We start from the raw sequence: 21470 nt of genomic DNA, 5'->3' as shown, positions 1-21470 counted from the left end.
GCTTGTATTAGAACAGGAATTTACATTAAAAGATAAAATGATCGATTAGCATTGAATTTATAAAATATTAGTACCCAGTTAACGATTCAAACACAGGCGTTCCTTACAATTGATGATATTAAGGTCATATATATTACCAGGACACCGATATCCATATATAGCCATTCGGGTCATTACGGTTGCGAACTTGTACGCAATAATATCAAGGGAATTAAGATTTTAGCGGAAGTCACCCGATTTTAGAGCATATCGCATTTGTACCATTACGGATGTTTAAAGTATGTCAAAATCAGTGACAGTGATTATTTGACGATTAGCGCCTTTGAAGACTTGTCTTTGATTTTTGTAATTGATATCAAATTTATCTCACTGCCCGACGTAAACGTGAGAAAAAAATGTTCAGTTAGTCACGATTTGGTACAGTCACAAAGTTATCCCTGTAAAGAATCTTTACTTCTACGCATTAAAAAACGACAAGCAACCAATCATATGTGTCACCCGTTCCGTTAAGTGTTCTTCAACAAGTAAATCATGACTACGAATTGTACTAAATTGATGTAGGAATGTTTGAAATCAATGCAGCAGGAGACTCGGTATTTCATTTCATCATACATTCCGTAAGCTCCTACTGTCTTGTCCGTTCAGATTTTATTTCTAAATACTAATTTTATGTTATAATGCATATTAAAATCAATCTGTCACAAAGTCTAGCGTAGTATTTTAACAAAAAGATATGTCGTAAAATTGACACTACGTCAAATCTCCCTCTTTCGTTTAATTTTTAGAGAGGGGGGGGGGGCGCTACTTTTATTGAGTTTCCGAACATTAATGCGTATACAAATGCTTTTTTCTGCTCAAATGCAACATTAACTTGTCATATCTTGCATTGTAAAATCAGTTTCAAAAGCTATTTTCGTTTAAATGTCACGTTGGTATTCTTACCACGAAACCTAAAATGCTTAGTATATAACTCAACAACCCACAATACATTGTCGCGACCCTCCAAATCCACGACCCGGGACACGCCTGGCTTGTTTTTTTTTCAAGAGTTTAATGTAATACAAATGTAACACAGGATGCAGCTGACAGGAATAAAAGACAACTTTGTTGAACACAAAATATAGACACTAAAATTTGAATGAACATATTTAAAAATACGACAAAAAGCTAAACTGCTGACAACAAATAACACGATAAGAGCGCTTGGATCCAATATCAGATTAGACCTACTAAAATTACATGTAGATATTTACACATGACCGTTGAGAATTTACATGTACATCAATGCACCTCATGATCGGTGTGGCAAAGTAATTCATCGGGTAAGATCACCAGTTTTGATACAAACACCTGTCAGGATTGGCGTATTTAAAAAAGTGTACACTGAATACGGAAGAAACGTTTGAGGAAATAATGACAATCAATCAATCAGTCAGTCATTATATACATTCATTCATTCATTCATGTCTTTATTTCCTGTGATAGAGATTACAACATGCGTAAGTATATACAAGAATATCGAGCAAAATGTACATGAACACAAAAGATGAGCAGTTATAACATACACTATATCAGAATATCAAAATGAGGGAAATAAGTGTAAAAACAAAATATGCAATATTATCAGTAATATTACGCATCAGATACATTTCAGTACCATATATTGCTGACAGATACGCTTTTAGCAGTCGAGCTCAAGATCGACTTAATATAGAGTTTAACGTACGGTTATAGTCTGCAGCAGATCGAACCATATGCGTGAAACACAATGTGGGGAAGTCGTTCAGTTCAGATTTAACAAGTTCAGTAGACGGTTGTTTCCCGAGCATAACACAGTATAAGACACCTGGGTTATAATAACTCAACTCAACGTATAGATCTAGGGGAAAGTTTTCGATTATCAGATCAAAGAAAATATTACGTTGATCTGCAGTATGACTACACTCGCACGATGAGTGCATCATTACGTCCAAAAATGAACAGTGACACAGGTTACAGTCTTTAACTTCAGTATCAGGTACTGTGACGATTAATTTCGCAATAAAAAATGCCGTTCTTAGGTCAAACGAAGACGACGGCCAACGCCATATGTCAGCAAAAGATATGTTTGTATGCACTTAATGGAACTTTTTAAATTCACTATCAGAAACCACACGGTCAAGCCATAAATCATATCGGACTGAGTAATTAGAGGCAGTCATTTTGTGTCTCCATTGAGATTTACATGGAAAATTACCAAAGTTCAGATATGTATCCAAGAATTCACAAAGATTGTATTTTTGAATAATCTGTAAAGCGTCCGGAACGAAACCATTTCGGGAGTTGATATTTGGGTAAAATGTCTAATAAGAAAAAATTGTTTCGATATGCTCTTTGGTTCCATTCTACAAAGTTTCCTAAAAAAAAGTACGGTTTTCGTTTTTTCACTTCGCATATTAATGGGTTTAGTCCTAACATACTTTCACACATATCCGTCCTTGTTCGGGGCTTGAACCTCTGAATATCCTGTACAAAGAAATGTTGGAGACGATTAAGCTGAATAATGTCTTGATTTCTCAAACCAGAGCAAAATTCATAGCCATATAAGCATGTAGGCACGACGACAGATTTATAAAGTTTAAGAATTGCTATTGGATCGATGTTTTCTATTCGAATGTTTGTAATTGCAAAGTACGAATTACGACTTTTCCTGCAGGCGGAATTGATTCTAGCTGTAGATTTTAAGTTATCATACACCTCAATACCCAGGTAAGTATATTTATCCGTTATGGGAATGCATCCTAACATACTTTCACACATATCCGTCCTTATTCGGGGCCTGAACCTCTGAATATCCTGTACAAAGAAATGTTGGAGACGATTAAGCTGAATAATGTCTTGATTTCTCAAACCAGAGCAAAATTCATAGCCATATAAGCATGTAGGCACGACGACAGATTTATAAAGGTTAAGAATTGCTATTGGATCGATGTTTTCTATTCGAATGTTTGTAATTGCAAAGTACGAATTACGACTTTTCCTGCAGGCGGAATTGATTCTAGCTGTAGATTTTAAGTTATCATACACCTCAATACCCAGGTAAGTATATTTATCCGTTATAGGAATGCATCCTAACATACTTTCACACATATCCGTCCTTATTCGGGGCGTGAACCTCTGAATATCCTGTACAAAGAAATGTTGGAGACGATTAAGCTGAATAATGTCTTGATTTCTCAAACCAGAGCAAAATTCATAGCCATATAAGCATGTAGGCACGACGACAGATTTATAAAGTTTAAGAATTGCTATTGGATCGATGTTTTCTATTCGAATGTTTGTAATTGCAAAGTACGAATTACGACTTTTCCTGCAGGCGGAATTGATTCTAGCTGTAGATTTTAAGTTATCATACACCTCAATACCCAGGTAAGTATATTTATCCGTTATAGGAATGCATCCTAACATACTTTCACACATATCCGTCCTTGTTCGGGGCTTGAACCTCTGAATATCCTGTACAAAGAAATGTTGGAGACGATTAAGCTGAATAATGTCTTGATTTCTCAAACCAGAGCAAAATTCATAGCCATATAAGCATGTAGGCACGACGACAGATTTATAAAGTTTAAGAATTGCTATTGGATCGATGTTTTCTATTCGAATGTTTGTAATTGCAAAGTACGAATTACGACTTTTCCTGCAGGCGGAATTGATTCTAGCTGTAGATTTTAAGTTATCATACACCTCAATACCCAGGTAAGTATATTTATCCGTTATAGGAATGCATCCTAACATACTTTCACACATATCCGTCCTTATTCGGGGCGTGAACCTCTGAATATCCTGTACAAAGAAATGTTGGAGACGATTAAGCTGAATAATGTCTTGATTTCTCAAACCAGAGCAAAATTCATAGCCATATAAGCATGTAGGCACGACGACAGATTTATAAAGTTTAAGAATTGCTATTGGATCGATGTTTTCTATTCGAATGTATGTAATTGCAAAGTACGAATTACGACTTTTCCTGCAGGCGGAATTGATTCTAGCTGTAGATTTTAAGTTATCATACACCTCAATACCCAGGTAAGTATATTTATCCGTTATAGGAATGCATCCTAACATACTTTCACACATATCCGTCCTTGTTCGGGGCTTGAACCTCTGAATATCCTGTACAAAGAAATGTTGGAGACGATTAAGCTGAATAATGTCTTGATTTCTCAAACCAGAGCAAAATTCATAGCCATATAAGCATGTAGGCACGACGACAGATTTATAAAGTTTAAGAATTGCTATTGGATCGATGTTTTCTATTCGAATGTTTGTAATTGCAAAGTACGAATTACGACTTTTCCTGCAGGCGGAATTGATTCTAGTTGTAGATTTTAAGTTATCATACACCTCAATACCCAGGTAAGTATATTTATCCGTTATAGGAATGCATCCTAACATACTTTCACACATATCCGTCCTTGTTCGGGGCTTGAACCTCTGAATATCCTGTGCAAAGAAATGTTGGAGACGATTAAGCTGAATAATGTCTTGATTTCTCAAACCAGAGCAAAATTCATAGCCATATAAGCATGTAGGCACGACGACAGATTTATAAAGTTTAAGAATTGCTATTGGATCGATGTTTTCTATTCGAATGTTTGTAATTGCAAAGTACGAATTACGACTTTTCCTGCAGGCGGAATTGATTCTAGCTGTAGATTTTAAGTTATCATACACCTCAATACCCAGGTAAGTATATTTATCCGTTATAGGAATGCATTGTTTGTTAAGTGTCCATTGAAAGTTCGATTTAAATCTATTTTTGCTGAAACACATAATGCATGATTTGTGGCACTAAACAGGAATCTCCACTTATTAGCATAATTAGAGCATATATCAAGCATCTGTTGGAGTTTAACCGGCGAATTTGCTAAGCAAATAATATCGTCAGAAAGACATGGTGCAAAAGACGTTATATAATCAACCCCCATTTTTGGATTTCATGTTTCAAGTTCATTTAATAAATCATTAATGAAGGCTAAATATAACATACCAGATAATAGACCTCCTTGACGTACCCCTTCATCGACAGTAAAATATCTAGATTTGCATTGATTCATTACAACTGCACTTTCAGTTTTTGAGTACATATAATCAATGATGCTCCTTACTTTTATATTATATAATTTATACATTAGGGCTTTACGCCAGACTATATCGAAAGCTTTACGACTATCAAGGAATGCAGAATAAACATTACTGTGTAATTCCATATTTTGGAATATAGTTTCATGAAATATATAAGAGGCTGTCAGACATCCTAAACCGCCCTGAAATCCTTGTTGGAGGAGGTTAGGGAATATATCAGGCGAAAGAACATGGCACTGTAAACGAGATAACAACAGTTTCTCAAATACTGTCAATATACAAGAAAGAAGACATAACCGTCAGGAGAAGATTTATTATTATTCCCTCCTTTGTAGATCGGAAACCATTCTTCCACTGCGTTGGAACGTATGTTTGAGTCACTATTTTATTAAACAGCAAAGTAAGTGCTTTACTACAATTTGTCCGCCATATAACAAATGTTCGTTTTGTATCTTATCGGGGCCACACACCTTTTTCTTTTTAAGTTCATTAATAATCAAAGTTATTTCATCTTCAGGCACGAGACCGCAATTAATTTTCAAGTGCATTTCAATATACACATTTGAGCAGATTAAAAAAATTCCACCAGCGCAAACTGAATAAAACTTCTCTGGCCTAAAGATATGTACAAACAGGATTTTATATATAAATTGTAGACAAATTTACCATATTTTCTGAACTTAATACATATAATTCGGAGATGGGGTAAACATGACAAATGAACTGAGTTAAAAGTCCTAAATTTTAACCTTCTTCCACTGAACCAAATCACAACTTTTAGTCAGAATTGATTAATGAAAAAAAATCCCATGTAATTTTAACCTATTTTCTACCAATTAGAGGCAAAATTTCAGCAAATAAGTTTCCAATAAAAAAATATAAAAAAATGTGGAATGTACCTACTATCAAAGTTGGAACTATATATACAACGACAACCAAGGGGAATTAATTGTGTTCTCGTACCTTCAGCTATAATGCCTCCAGGAAGTAAATTTTGACCACTATTGCATATATTATGCAGACTGTTGTACTTATTCAAAATGTCTTGGAATGTTTCATTATCAGAGGATGGATCGTTTGATTGTGCATATAATTGTCCAAAATACTGAGCAAATCCCTCTGTCACAGATTCAGGGCTCTTATACGTAAAGTCAGATAGGATTAGCTCGGGTACACATTGTTTCCGTTTTGGCTTTTGGCGATTTATCATTTTCCAAAAATGTCTAATGTCATATTCTGCTGCATGGTTAATGTCATTATGCGTCTTGTTAATATACTTTTCATACGCTGCGCTCTGAATGTTTCGAAAATCACGTTTGGCTCGTTTATAATTGTAATATGATTCATGGATCATACCACGGGGCCGTCCCTCTGATACTCAAATGTTACGCATGTCTCTTTCCACTTTGTGTGCTTGTTTTACATCAGTATTCCAGTAAGGATTCGTGTGACAATTAATTGAAATTTGATTTAGGAATCATTTTGTTTGCAGTGTCCTTTAGAATATCTTCAATGCGTGAGCAGAGTTCATCTACGCCTATATTACAGTTAATATCAACATTTGATGTTAGTTCGGTTAATGGTGTTTCTTGATTTTCTTGAAATTGTTCAATTATATCAGGCATAATCTTGTGCCACGGGAGAAGTTTGAGAAACTGATGTAAATCTATGTGAGGGTTGTAAGGTAACGTAATGGAGCATGTAATGGGTAAATGGTCGGATGTGCTACTTATGTCCCCCTCCTCAATGATTTCATAACGTTTTACTTGTCTGACCAATGCCTCTTGTACAAAAATATAATCTAGCATAGTTTGTTTCAAAGGAAATGTGAACAATGGACCCTTTAAATCTTTTCGGTTATCGTAATAATCGTGATATAATATACAATCTGTATGTCTATCTACAAATTTGGTCAACTCATTTGATTTATATTTGTTTGTTGCACTACAATCTTTTTTGTAAACAAGAAGCATTAAAATCACCTGCGATCACAATGTTACCGTACTTACTATAATAACTACACAAATCGTCCAATGTACTAAGGACTTCTCTGTAACTCTTAAGTGAACTCTCAGATGGCAGATAAACACCAAAAATATACAAAGGATTTGAGTTCTCATTGCTCCTACATATACCCACTACTCTGTCTGAATTTATGCCTTCCAAATTATCAATAAAAAATTGTAAAGTTTTCTTAAAAAGAATTGCAATTCCACCTTTACCATGAGTACTGTAAGATATATGGAAGTGGGTCAGCTTTTGCAATAGAAATAAAATTATTAGCTATGCTATCCAAGTAAGATAAAAAGTTATGTTATGTTCACTTAAAACAATTATTTCAGGATTGACCACTGCTACCAAGTTAGAAACACACATTGTTGAGGACATTATTCCCCGTACATTCCAACTACAAATGTTAACATTCATAGTGACAAAAATTGATAACAATACAAAAAATAACATCAAAATCCTGATTAATATGTCTCTAGGATTTAACCTACCCAAAACAAAACAATACGTTTTATTTATCTGGTTCACTATGTCCATAATCAGTTTCGTATTTGTTCGCCCATTCACGATTACTAAGCCACTCGCGACATCTGAAACCCGCAGGCCAAAAGTTTTCGGACAGTAGAAGCGCATTCGCTCGGGACGTTACGTTTTGCAGAAATAAACCAATAGTTATATTTACCATTGAAAAGTTGAAATGTGTTGGTATAATGTTTTTATTTTCAAGATATTTTAAAATACCATTTCGGGAAGATCGAGCGTCAATTCCAGGTAAGTAGTATCGCTTTGTGTTTTTTTTCTTTTGAAGGCCACACCTACGAAAATATTAGTGATCGTATTTAGATGTTCGGACACTTGAACTCTAGCAGAATCATGTGATGAATTTAGTCCTGGATTAAACGACACAATACCGTTAGGCTGGTTAGAGTTGTTTACATTTTGCTGAGTAGAACTCGAGTCGTTGTTTGGCGAGACAGTTTTAGAAGACACTTAAGGTTGACCGTAGATGCACAAGAAGGCTTGACCGACATTTTTAACTCACTAAAAGCTTTTTGTGCTGATGCTTGGAGTTTGTCAAGACGTTCAATTTCTTTGCGTGATTTTTTTAAGATTCTGAGACATATCTGTGAGGTCTACATTTTCAAGTTGTTTAATATCTTGACGTATTAATTTGAATGCAGAGTCATATTGGGTCATTTTGCGTGTGCATTCACCAGACAATGTTACAAATTTTAGCTTATACTCGTTCAATCTTGTTGACAATTGTTTAATTTCTTTTTGTAAAGTTTCAATATTTTTTGCATTTTTTGTATCTGATTTCTCGAAGTATGAAACTCTTTCCAACAAGGTTTGTACGATAACGTGAACATCAGGCGAGGACGGGAGAGGATCCGATACAGATTTACGACTGTCGATCAAAGAGTTATCACCGTTAATAAACATTTGTATAATGTAGCAATTTTTTGCGTACTTCTCGTTTGATGTCGACCTGTTAGTAGATTTTCTGTTGACTAGTTTTCCCGATGGAAACCCATCTACAGCTTTTGGTCTACATACTCCTATATCAAGTTATATTAGGGAGTTTTTTTTTGTAAACTGTATCAATTTCTGGGTGTACATATCTTGGGGCAGGTCGGTCATAGCGTCATCTAAGGAGCGAACATAGTCTTGCTGAAGCATGAATTCGGGACCTTAACTAGCTTAACTCATTTGAGAAAGAGACGAATCAAGGTTTTCTTGACTAGAACTCATACTTGTTTGTTTTGATTGTGGTGTACAGGTTAAAAGTCTTACAAACTCTGAATTCTGAGGTGAATATTCTCCGAAATCATTACTCATCTGAATTGGAACATTTTGCTGGCTATCCGTGACATGAATCTGATCCTCACATTGCGACTGAGACACATTAAAGTCAATATTTTGAGAGAGTGACAACCCACCGCCATAACTGTTGACAGCCATTTTTTACCAGGACAGGTTTGATATGTGTACATTGTACGCATACACTTTTTTAGTTATTTTGTCGGGAGAGAGAGCAGTCTTGACAGAAGTGTTTTTAGATAACACTATTCTGAATAATTTCATTAGATAAATAAACAGTGCTTGTTTTTTTTTGTTTTGTTTTGTTTTGTTTTGTTTTTTTTTGTCTGTTTTTTTTGTTTTTTTGTTTTGTTTGTTTGTTTGTTTGTTTGTTTTTTTGGTACAAAAATAAGAATCAAGAGAGAGTTAAACGTTATTTGCGTTTGATATTAAAACAATGTTTCCAACTTTGTCGGACCATATCAAGGAATGGAATACGGTACTACGTTTATTACAAACAAAATAATCTTAAGACCGTGTGCAACTGGATTCGATACACTAATGCTTATACCAACTTATTAAAAGCCTCTCGGTCAAGGCAAAAGTAAATCATAATGCAGAACACAGTGTATACCAAAACAAACAAATATTGAAAACTAATGGTGGAATTAGATTACACGGGTGGCCAGGTACTTAATCATGTGACAGTTAGTTAGGTCACATGATACAGGTAATAGGCAAAGTTGGACAATCAAATTTGAAGCGATTTTAGCGTGAATATGTTTTTTTTTATTAACAAATAGCCATAGAAATCCAGCGTTAACCAAAAAATCACTGTAAAAAGAATGAATAAATGCACCTTTTCATTTTCAGTTACCTTTTGAATTACAAACTTAATGCATAAAATTAAAAATTTACATTATAAATCCTATTTTTATTTAGTTTTTTTCCCCAATTTTTGATAATTTTTTACCGATTATTTCAGTAGGCGGAATGAGGCCATATGTGCCCTCATATAAATTTGGAGCTATATTTGTGCTAGTACAATTTCGGAATTAATGTACTCTTAACAATTGTCTCTTCCCTCTTCCAATGTATCATATTATAGTGCTACATGCTATGATTAATATTTAATTCTAACTGTTATTTTTTATCTGATTACAGGAACTTGCTTCTACAATCAAATAAGATACAGAATAACTTGCTTCGACACTTCGCTCAAACATAACTGCTTGTATAGCCCACAGTTTGCAAGAATCCATGGTTCATTTACATATTTTCTGTTTTTAAACTTCCCTTGGGGAATGCAACGAAAGTATAATGACACATTTTGAGTTGTTTTTAAAACATCTATAGCTTTTTTTATATCATTATCCATACATTTGTAGGTTCACTTTATCCTTTTTGGTTTAGTGCTAGTTTGGGCAACAGCATATCAGCTGACATGTCCAGACCCATCACAAAGACATTTCCGTCAACAGAACTGCACTTCTAGAGGTATTCTGTACTATAATTGCCTCCCTAATGACACTGATTATACGGAAACATGTTCTAACAAGGAATATGTCGTCAGGAAAGGTATTAAATGGTTTAATTATGTACATACTTAAACATCCATTTTTTCAGACGTGTCGTAAAAATATAAAGGGGGAGGCTTTTAAGTGTTCGTATTTTTTTTTATTCTTAACCTTTTGTTTAAAACATGACAACAACATTTAAAGAATGACTGTTTTATTTTTCATGTCTCTGAATAAATAACCTCAGTCACATGGTGCACACTATATAACTTGCATAGCAGGTTATCACGGGCATTTGGGATAATTTCAACAAACCAAAAAAATATAACAATGGTTCTTTATAATTCAATTTTGATGGATAGAATTGTCTGTACAATCAGAGAGCGTATTACTTCCGAAATTAAATTATTTAGTAACAGTGTTTGGTACAAAGTTTGAAATTATAGAATTCCTTTCTTTTATACCTCACTTGATCCGCAGGATCATGTGAACTATTGCCATCACATGACGTTTGTCGTCCGTTCGTAAACTTTAAATAGAAAACTATAGTCTCGTGCACCTTAGTGTATCTAATATGTTATTTGGTCAGGAGTTTGGTCTGGAACATATGATTATCATATAAATCGAGCAAGTATGATAATCACATACATTTACTTCAATTTACATATGATCAATCGTGTGATTGTCATATTATAATTATATGCTGTTCACAAACAAATGATTATCATATGTTCCCCGGCCAAAATTAGCATATGCGAATCATATGATAATCATATAACTTTCATAAGTGAATACTGATATTTGTATTATATGAGAAAAATATGAATCTAGCACCGTATGACTATTATATAAAACATATTTGGCTATGTATGATCTTATGACTTAATTAGGGTGTTTGCGGGGCTATTTCATATAACGTTGTTTAATTGTTTATGTCTATTTATAGATGCTGTCCTTTGAAGTTATTTAACGACTTTACTAAAAAGAAATGGAAAAAAATGTTTTAAAGTATAAGCTTAAATCTTGAAAAGCTTATAAAGTACGCAGAGTATAACATTCATAAAAAATCTTTATGATATGGCCTACAAAATTCGCATTGGGTTGAAGTTTAAAACACGATTATTGAATTTCAATTAATAAAATGGTGCTATTGACAAGGTCCAAAAACGCTTCATGAATCAAAGTTGTCCTTACGGGAGTTATCGCTTCTTGGAGGACATATTTAGCAAACATGTATATCAGTACTTTGAAAGCTAAAACATTGGTGTTAAATTAAAATTTTATCAGTTACATGCCTCTGAAGAAAATTATCCTTTAATGGTCTTGATTGGAATGATATTGTTTAGCCTCGGAAAATGATGTTTTTTGCAGTTTTAACTTATTTCTGAAAAAAAAACAATAGAAGAAAGGAAATTCTAAATCTTAATTATAAGTCATACAAAAGTTTTCATTGGTCTGAAAGTGTATGACGATTCCTGATTAGCGTACAATGTAATTGCTTTTAAAATCTAAAGATAATGTTTTTGTAGTTCTTAGCAAATATTTTGACAAGCACAATAGGTAGATTGAACAATTTTGGTGATGAAATTATCCTAAGATAAATCTGATTGGTTGAGGTTGTATTGCTTCCCTTGATTAGGGTTACTGCTAAGCCGAAGAACGACTTTTTAGTCAGATCTTTTTGCCGTGTACCTCACTCCAAATGCTTTTTACGCCACACTTGAATGGTCGATCAATTGTAAATGGTAATGGTTTACATGTGAAAGTTCGCATTGCGAGTGTTGTCTGGCGCTTGCAAACTTTGAACACGGCTGTATCAAGCGTAAATAGTGTGTCCATAAGGGGGACCACTTCAGCGGTTGTAACAAGCACTACCTGTGAATCATTTTATCATTGGTCTAGAACTTGGCAGTTTTAGTTTGAATTGGTCTCTATTTAGTGATTTGATTCTGTTTACTAGATTTCCATATGCATTAGGTCCATGAGCGATCCAGGTCCTTTAGAGCCTCTACTTCATTGATCTAGTTGTCGAAACAACAAAAGAGGGCAAATACAGCTAACTTAAGTGCAGCTTTCTGTTGTCTGTATAGAATGTATGAAAAAGTTTGGCTCAGCATTTTGCACAGTCTATAAAAGTTGTTTTCAGATAATTTGCCAACCTATTTTGCTCTTTTTAAATCAGCTTACTATGTTTATATTTACAATTAGGTTAATTTTAGTGCAACACTTGCATTAATAAAGCATATAACTGTGGTATTGACTTATATGTGTTATAAGTAGTACCTTGTGTTGCAAGACTAATTCAATCATCTTCCTGTTTACTTTATAATAGGCCCCAGCAAAACTGTTCCCCCTTAAAAATTCGGAAAAAAAAATTCATCCAGTTTTCTACAGAGAATAAAGTTGACCCCTGCATTTTTACCAGTTCACCCCTCTTGTATAAAAAATATAGATGTAGTGATCATTATACATATGCTTTTCATACGTATAGATTCTTTAACAAATAAGAAGTTACAATTGTATTGTTTGAAAAAATAAGAAACGGCAACATATTTGTCTTATTTTATTAAGGATATAAGAAGATTAGAATGCAAGGAATAACCAATGGAAATTGTAGTGGAGAGAGATATTAACCAATAAAGTTCTCTGCAAAGAAATTTACTGATTGTATGTATATAAAGTCCAGCTGTGAAAGTGAGGGTCAAGTAGTGGATTCTAACGGAACAGGAGACCAGGATAGAACATGTAGATGTGATTATACAGCAGGATACAGCTATATCATCCAACCAAGGAATCAATGTTCATGTGTCCCATCAGAAGAGGACTGTAGCTGTATGAGGAAATACTGTTACAAGACCGAGAAATTGTCTGCAGGTAACGAAAATTTCTTGTGTCCTTTTGCTAGAGACTCTTTCTTAAAGTGTCAATAAAGCCAAGTAACTGTGATCTAAAGTACCTGCCAAAGCAAAAGTCTATCATTTATTCATATTACCAAATATAAAACTTATTTTCACTACAAAGACTTATCAAGAGTACCAAGGTTATGGCGGTAATCAAAAGAATGTAATCCAGGGACAAAGACCAGACATGGAAAACAGACATTCACAACAAAGAACATAAAGTAACTAAAATCATACATACAAAGTAACAAAAGTAAATGAGCAACTCGGACTCCACTAAAACTGGAAGCATGGACCAGGTGCACCGTTAGCGTAAGCGTCCTCTGCTTTTCTAGAAACACCTGCGGAGTTGCTCATAAAAAATCAAGTCCGGAGTAGACGAAAGAGGAGAGAAAAACTATGACACGTTGAACAAATCAGTTTTCATGGCGCAGATGGATACACCGTAACAATCCACGCGTTCATGATGACGGCCATAAAACGTTTGTAGTAATGACGTCAAACTTGTAGCAACATAACCCGGCTCCAGAAGCCTATTTGTTAGAGTTCTAGCGCGATACAAAAAGTCTGCGCAGTTTCGGCAAGCTCTAACATAATGTATGAGTTGTGATATGAACACTTTATACGCAGGCGCTGAAGGGATGTTGCCACAGATGGAAGGAAAATTGACAATTTTGAATGAAAAGTCATCACGTTTGTCGTAAAGTTTGGTCAATATTTTTCCTTTACCATCGATTTCTAATTGTAGGTCAAGATATGAGTCTAAGTCACTTTTATTTGTTATTGCATGATTTATACATTGTCATTGAGTATAATGAGTTGTCATACTTGGTATTTTTTCCTACTTTTTAAATTTGTTGTTTTCCTACTTTTTAAATTTGTTGCCCGATACACACAGCCAGAGTCCTTGGGTGGGGGATCCTCTCTCACCATGAATCATTCATTTGTAAGAGTGGATTTGTGGCAGAATGTTTCTCACTACCTTTGCTAATCTGTCATTTATTCATTTGATATGTTTTATTTTTGTTGTATTTTGATATTACTTAATTGATATTTTTATATGCAGAACTAACTCTGCATTATATGATTTTTGAATAAATGACCTTTTTTCCATCAATTTGATTTCCTATTTATAGCAAAACAAGCTCGGGCTCTGAGCTTTATGTATCTAAGTGTGTAATAATGATGTCTGTCTGTCTGTCTCGAAATAATATAAGTCAAGTACGTTATGGAAGACGACTACGAATTAGTAGCCGTTCAATTAATTTTTCAACAATTACAACAAACTGCAGCTTTTATTACCAAAGCAAAGGTGTCTGTCAAAACGATCACGATTTTGTCAGAAAATGCAAAAGGCTACACCTCGCACTATATATTTTATCATGGCAGTGTACACATTTTATTAACATTCTACCATTTTCCTCAATTTTGCAGGCAATAAAATTAAAGATAAACAATCTATTGTTTAACGAGAAATAACATTCAAGATGTTGTATCTAATGTCTTTTTATAAACTGTATAAAGAGTAATCAAGGGAACCAAAGTTATAGCGGTAATCAAAAGAATGTATTCCAGGGACAAAGACCAGACATGGAAAACAGACATACACAACAAAGAACATAAAGTAACTAAAATCATACATACAAAGTAACAAAAGTAAATGAGCAACTCGGACCCCACTAAAAACTGGAAGCATGGACCAGGTGCACCGATAGGGTAAGCGTCCTTTGCTTTTCTAGAAACACCAGCCGAGTTGAAAATAAAAAGTCAAGTCCGGGGTAGACAAACGAGGGAAGGAAAACTATGACCCGTTGAATAAATCAGTTTTCATGGTGCTGGTGGATACACCAAAACGATCCACGAGTTCATGATGACGACCATAAAACTTCTGTAGTGACGACTTCAATCTTGTAAAAAAAGACCGAATTGTCCACAAATGCAACAAATCTCACGCTTTGACACGACCACATTATATTTTTATTTTAATTAATTTTTTTTGATATATTTTTGTTGTTTAACTACACAGCATAATAATGTTTATACATTACAAGTTATGATGTAATATAGTAAATATCTTAATGTAACAAGTTATGTGGAACTAGATATTGTAAGAAAATATCAATTACAAAACATCAAACAGTGTTTGAGACTACAGAGACTTCATACACTACGCATCAATATTTTCTGAAATAAACTATTTTGGAAAATTTCTATTCTATCTTTCCTTAGATAGACATTTTCTGATATTTCAAGTTTATGTTTGAAATGTCTCTATGTTACACATAGTTGACATCTTAAGTCAAACGGATAAATTGTTTACATAATAGGATATAATAATTAAGATTTTCATTGCCGGACTCTAATATACCGAAGACAATTTTGTCAAGTGTAAGTTCGACTCCTTAAAATATAAAGAACCATCATTCAATGAGATCTCTCCAAAACGTCTGTAATTATTTGCATTCTAAAATAATGTTCAATGGTTACTACGATTTTACAGTATGAACATGTATCGCTGTCAACATAATTAAATTGACGTAATTTAATAACCTAGGGCGTTGTGTTCGAATTATCGAGTATTATTCAAAACAAGCGCAATAATATTTGCTGCTATTCGTTAGAACCATTTTTAATATATGTAATAACTATCTACACATTCAAGTGCAAAAGAAAAAAAATAGAATATAAATGTAAAAGTAAAAGTAAGGTTATATAAAAGTTGTAGGCATTTTCATTCTTTTTGCACTACAAATATGTTAATATGTTTGTATCTGAATTGATGAAGAGTTTATAAAAGCAAAATTTGAACTAAATTCCTATATTTATAGCTTACGTTTAAATTTATGACCAATATGATTTTTTCAAACAGTTTTAAAAAATGTCTGTAATTTCACCTCCGTTTTGTCCCCGTTGACTTCAATAAATAGTAGCAAGGCGCGTTTGATTGATTGTACACCCTGGGAAAGGAAAGTTGATTATACTTGCCTGGTATTTTAAAGTCTTAAGATAAACAAAAATACATAAAATTTTAAAGGTTATTATTTTTTTGAACTGATCAAATTGAAACTTTTATTTTCATGAGTATTTTAAGAACGCCAACATTTAACAGGATTTCTTGTCTGTCGGATTTAATTAATTATAATAAGTGAAAATATACAACCATTATTCACTTTTTTATTTATAAAACGAATCGCACAAATCATAATTTTTTATCCTTTCACTTCTTTTTAAGGTTTACCAAATTTAGGTTTCGTAGTGAAATAGAATCTTTTTCAAAACATAAAATAGTAGGAAATGCACACTAACCTGGATGATTATTTCAATAAAACAAAAATAAACCACCAAATTAAGTACATTTATTATGTTCAAACGTGCTCCTGACACATTATGTAATAAAGGTTTGACATCTTTTGTCGTGTTAAGATGCAGCTGGTGAACATTTTATTGATTTTATCTAGTACATCCAGCGCATATTATCCTTGGGATTTAATTCAGAAAATTGTCTATCTTACAGACTACAAATGTGTTCCGAAAGATGGTTTGGATTTTTGCAGAGCCATTATGTAAGTTTCCTAATAAGTTTCGTAGTATTATTGTATTAAGAAAATCTTTTATACTTTCACTCAATGATATGAACTTTGAAAAGGAAAATTGTCGACTAGGTCACCGTTCTTTTAGTTTCTTGATTTACGAACTTGTCCACCATAGTTCTACTCAACTATGGTACATAAATTCAGTATATGTATATTTAAAGATATAAAACTTTAAGCTAGGATTGATCATAGGGTTGGCTACCTAATCTATGAATGAATAAGGAATCAGAAAGAACCAGAGTGAATCATTTTTCGGTTTCAGGGTCAGAACTTGAGTGAAGGTTAAGAGATCTTTATGAAATTGCACTTTTAGATTTCACACAACAAAAGAAAGTTTGATGAATAAAGAAAGAACACTTCAATCCCAAGTGTATGACACGTTCATTTTAGTTATATCATGATTTATTTTATGTCACCATTCGGCTTTATTTACCGTCCATCGTTCGGTCAGGTAATTATTTCAGTCTTCTCTTCTAGAATAGTAAGTTGAATAAAGGGTGACATGAAAATTATTTTCTAAAACTGAAGTAACTAATTGTTATTTTAACGTATCAGTATCGACATTTCTGCCTTTTTTAACGTCCCCCTACCTCTCAAGCACAATACTTCGCATAAAGTCGTCCTAGTTAGTAGTGATAAACTACCCCTTGCATACAATATTAATGTAAAAAAGTCTAGTATAAGTTATACATAAATAAAAACATCTCCATTCGTACTACCTTTTATTTCCAATATTTTACATTTAGTAATAGAACAGTGGTGCCACTTGATATTCAAACAACCATATCTGCTCAGCTACAGCCATTACCCCTGTCTACAACTAATACAGGTAAACTATCTATTGGATCATCTATGCAATGGTACTATATCATATATACTAATGATTATAACCCTAATCGGATATCGAATTGCAATTTCGGTTCAATACAGTCAGGTACTTTATAGCACTGCAAGAGATGTAAATAAAGTAATCTTTTTGTATAATTATTTTACCGGCGTATAACAATTTACATTTGCAGTTGTTTGTGGGTAGGAGTATATATCATACATTTCTCTCAAAAACTGTAAGTGTGATTCAATGAGTTTTCCTGGTACCATTTGATAACTGAGATGTTTGGTAACATGATGATACCTATAGTTATGGCTTTATTCGTTTCGTAAAATACTGGAGGGAACAAAAGAAAAAGATTTTTATCCAAGTTTTCCCAGAGTCCGTGTTGCTCATTTACTTTAGTTACTTTGTGTGTATTGTTTTATTTAATGTTTTCATTGGGTTTGTGTGTTTTCTATGTCTGGGCTTTGTTCCTGGATTACATTCTTTTGATTTCAGCAAGAATCTTGGTTCCATTGATTACTCTTTAAAGTTATGGGTGTATTGTATTTTAATAGTTATTCATTAGAAAGTGTTAATTATGCACAGTTTTTGGAATTTAGATATTATCGATGAAATCAAATTTTGTCAAAGTTATATATATCAATCACATTCAAAAATAAATTTTATAATGATGTCACTGTATTAAGGTTTTAAATATACTCTTTGACATTTATCAGTGCATAGCATCTTATTTGAATATTATCGATTTTTATTATGAAACAAAGTTGGTTAGTTTTTACTTAATGTACATTTTATGCTTTTATTCGACTTTTTATCCCCCAAAGATTTTAAATTACGTGTACAGGAACTTTAAGGTATCATATGTACAAGATAAAAAAAAGGAACCAGGATTTGAACGGTAGTCAGGAAGAACATAATAACGACTAGACAAGGAAAATGGACATACACATCGAGTAATATGAAATAACCAATATAACGCACACATTGAAACAAAAGTAAGTGAATAAACTCCACTAAAAGTTGGGTACTTGGACCTGGTACGCCCATAGGGTATATACAGACCTGTAATATAGATTTTGAAAAATTAGTATTTATTTTCCAGAAACTAGTGAAATTTTTGTTTCTGTAGTGATACTTCTGATTCCACCTATACTGATAGGTAAGTTACTTTGTCTAAAATATCAATATCTACCTCATTCAATTGCTTTGTAAAGCCGAATATATGGGTTAAAAATGTCCCATGGAGCAAGTTTGATCACAAACATATGAAATAGAATAGCTTGGGAATAAATATTTGTAACTTATTGAAATTGCATCAAAAGCTGACATACCACTACAAATAGGCTGAGCCTTGACCTAAACGGCGTGAGCATTGGGAAACACAAAGTGCTAAGAATTCTTTTTCCTAATGTTCAGAAATAAGTTGCGTCCGCGTGTATTGATCTCTTTGCAAATGCAATACAAGTTGGCTAAGCACTAAAGGAGGGGTGATATTGATTTTTGTTCGGTTGTGACCTGAACCGCTTAAAAATTGACGGTAAATGTACGCGTTATAATGAGTAAATTTAATTGCAATCTTAAGTCAGAGTTTGTGAATTAGAATGGTTTGTCGATACTTGCCCCATTTCTTCAGAATTCTACCTTCCGGTGGTATCAAGCTGTGCCCTACTACGCATTTCATTTTGTTTTGTAATGAAATTGAAACCATTTATAGATATTGCAACGATATCTAGGCTTTAAACTGTTCAGATCTTAGTAGATACAATAAAAATCGGGATTTTTGCTGACTTTTTCACAAGTTACTAGACGGAGCTCATCCGATGTAACCGCCTCTGTGACCAAACTTTGTTCTGAAATGCGCAAAATATCTGCCGTATGGACGTAAAACCACAATTGCAAGGACCATAATTGCGGACATATAACGGGATGACGTTGTCTCTGTCGTCGATGTCGTCGTTGAATAAGCAGTAAAAGCAATTGGGTATTTATGATTTTGCTCCACAATATTCTATAAAACTATGGTTATATTTGGATTGATAAGTAGGAGTCAGGAACAAAAAAAAGGACGACAAGAAACACAATATCCATGAAGTATGGACAATAAGTTAATTATAAGTAAATGTTTTGCTTCGGAATCACAACTAGGTGACATACCACAAAAAGCCAATGAAAGTAATTTTTTTGGGTAGACACATTTCACGTATAAGGGCCAAAAGGGGGGTGTTTGTAATGTTAATCGAGCCTGAATATTTCATATACCATATTTTCAAAGTGATAAATTGTCGACGTTCACTTTCTAACTTATTACCCTCCTACACCACTGAATATAATTTAAAGAAACGTTCACAGAATATTTACTATCTAATTCTTGTCAAATATGCCCTTTTTCAGATTTTTTACCATACTAGTATTTTTTTTTAATTATTTTTGTTGGGAGGGGGTAAACTAAACCTTTCTCTTTATCTTTGTAAATCAAGTTTATCAATCTTTTGTTGGTATGACCTTCTCTTATACGTTACTAGTCCGGTTTCAATTGACCTTTTAGAGAATATTCGAAATTTGCACTTCCTTTTACGGTTTTAATCTTAAATAATACTGAGTTCAAAAATGAACATTATCAAATTAGGAAATTAGGTTATATCTAAAATAATTTTCTTTGTATTTTTTAGTAATTTTGCTGCTTTACAAGTTTCGACGTAAGTTTTAATTTATATGTCTTATCAACATTGTTGACAAAAATACAAACATATAATAAATAGAAAACAGAACATTCATGATGAAACGTAACAAATCCACCATTCAGACTTAAATGTTATATTGTACCAATATTTGCCCCAACTGTTCAGGGTTGTCCTTTGCGTGTATTTAGCTGCTCGTTGTGGAGCATGTTATTTACTACATCTTGCTTGATATATATTAAGGTTATGTTATTCAGTCACAATAAGCACAACACGAATTAAAAGATAAAGGGATATATAGGCGCAAACATTTATATGTATATCACTTTCCAATTCAATAAACTTCAACAACAGTAAAAATTGGTTATAGTTTTGTAAATTATCATGATCAAATCTCCTTTCGAAGCAATATTTTAAAAACAGAATAAGGTCATTTTCGCATTTAACTTTCTAGTCATTTGCCACTAACTTTCTTACCGCTATATTTTATTTGCCCACAGTGTTCTTTCTGAATTCTGCCGGCTCTTTGCTTGTACTTCAACGGGGTAGTTAATATTGTCTTACAACAGTTAATATATACGAAAATATAATATGTATATGTGTATCATATGTGAAAATTAAAGCAGTTGCGAAGAGAAATCGAAAAAAACGGGATTTAAACATAATCCAGAGATAAAGCCTAAAAAAGAAAACACACGCATAAAAAAAAACACCAACATTACACAAATAAAAGCAAAAGTAAATATTTACAACCTTAACTCCACTAAAAATTGGTACATGGATGGACTAGATAAAGTGATAGGGAGAACATACTCTGTCTTTCAAGAGTTGTTCATAAAATTATGAAACCTAAATAACTGTTGTCAGCTAATTGCTAAATTGATTAAAATATTGTAAATTAACTTTCTATATTGCTTTAGTGAATGCATTATAAAAGTAACTTTCGTTTCCGGAAATCATTTCCAGGGACTACAACACAGAACAATTTCAAGCACATTGAATAAAAAGTA

General features: G+C 33.3%; 1 protein-coding gene across 4 annotated transcripts in view; it reads left to right on the top strand.

The window, feature by feature from the left end:
• Positions 1-4537: 4537 nt before the first annotated feature.
• The window catches only part of LOC148624202 (uncharacterized), a 19100-nt gene continuing 2167 nt past the window's right edge, over positions 4538-21470 (top strand). Inside the window, exons 1-8 of one of the 4 annotated variants that reach the window (XM_088566772.1) lie at positions 4538-5527; positions 6620-6811; positions 10326-10515; positions 13026-13328; positions 16869-16917; positions 17694-17776; positions 18885-18941; positions 20452-20478. In XM_088566772.1, coding sequence (XP_088422898.1) covers positions 13124-13328; positions 16869-16917; positions 17694-17776; positions 18885-18941; positions 20452-20478 — 421 coding nt within the window. In that variant the 5' untranslated portion in view covers positions 4538-5527; positions 6620-6811; positions 10326-10515; positions 13026-13123. Of the gene's footprint in view, positions 5528-5820; positions 6812-9305; positions 10516-13025; positions 13329-16868; positions 16918-17693; positions 17777-18884; positions 18942-20451; positions 20479-21470 lie in introns of those variants that run through there. The other 3 variants (XM_088566775.1, XM_088566774.1, XM_088566773.1) reach the window with 3 other exon arrangements.

Source organism: Perna viridis, chromosome 2, assembly GCF_037379345.1.
Source record: "Perna viridis isolate PV_CMFRI_1.1 ecotype Kerala chromosome 2, ASM3737934v1, whole genome shotgun sequence".
Taxonomy (NCBI): domain Eukaryota; kingdom Metazoa; phylum Mollusca; class Bivalvia; order Mytilida; family Mytilidae; genus Perna; species Perna viridis.
The sequence above is the reverse complement of the archived record's forward strand: the minus strand, read 5'-3'. Positions and strand labels throughout refer to the sequence as shown.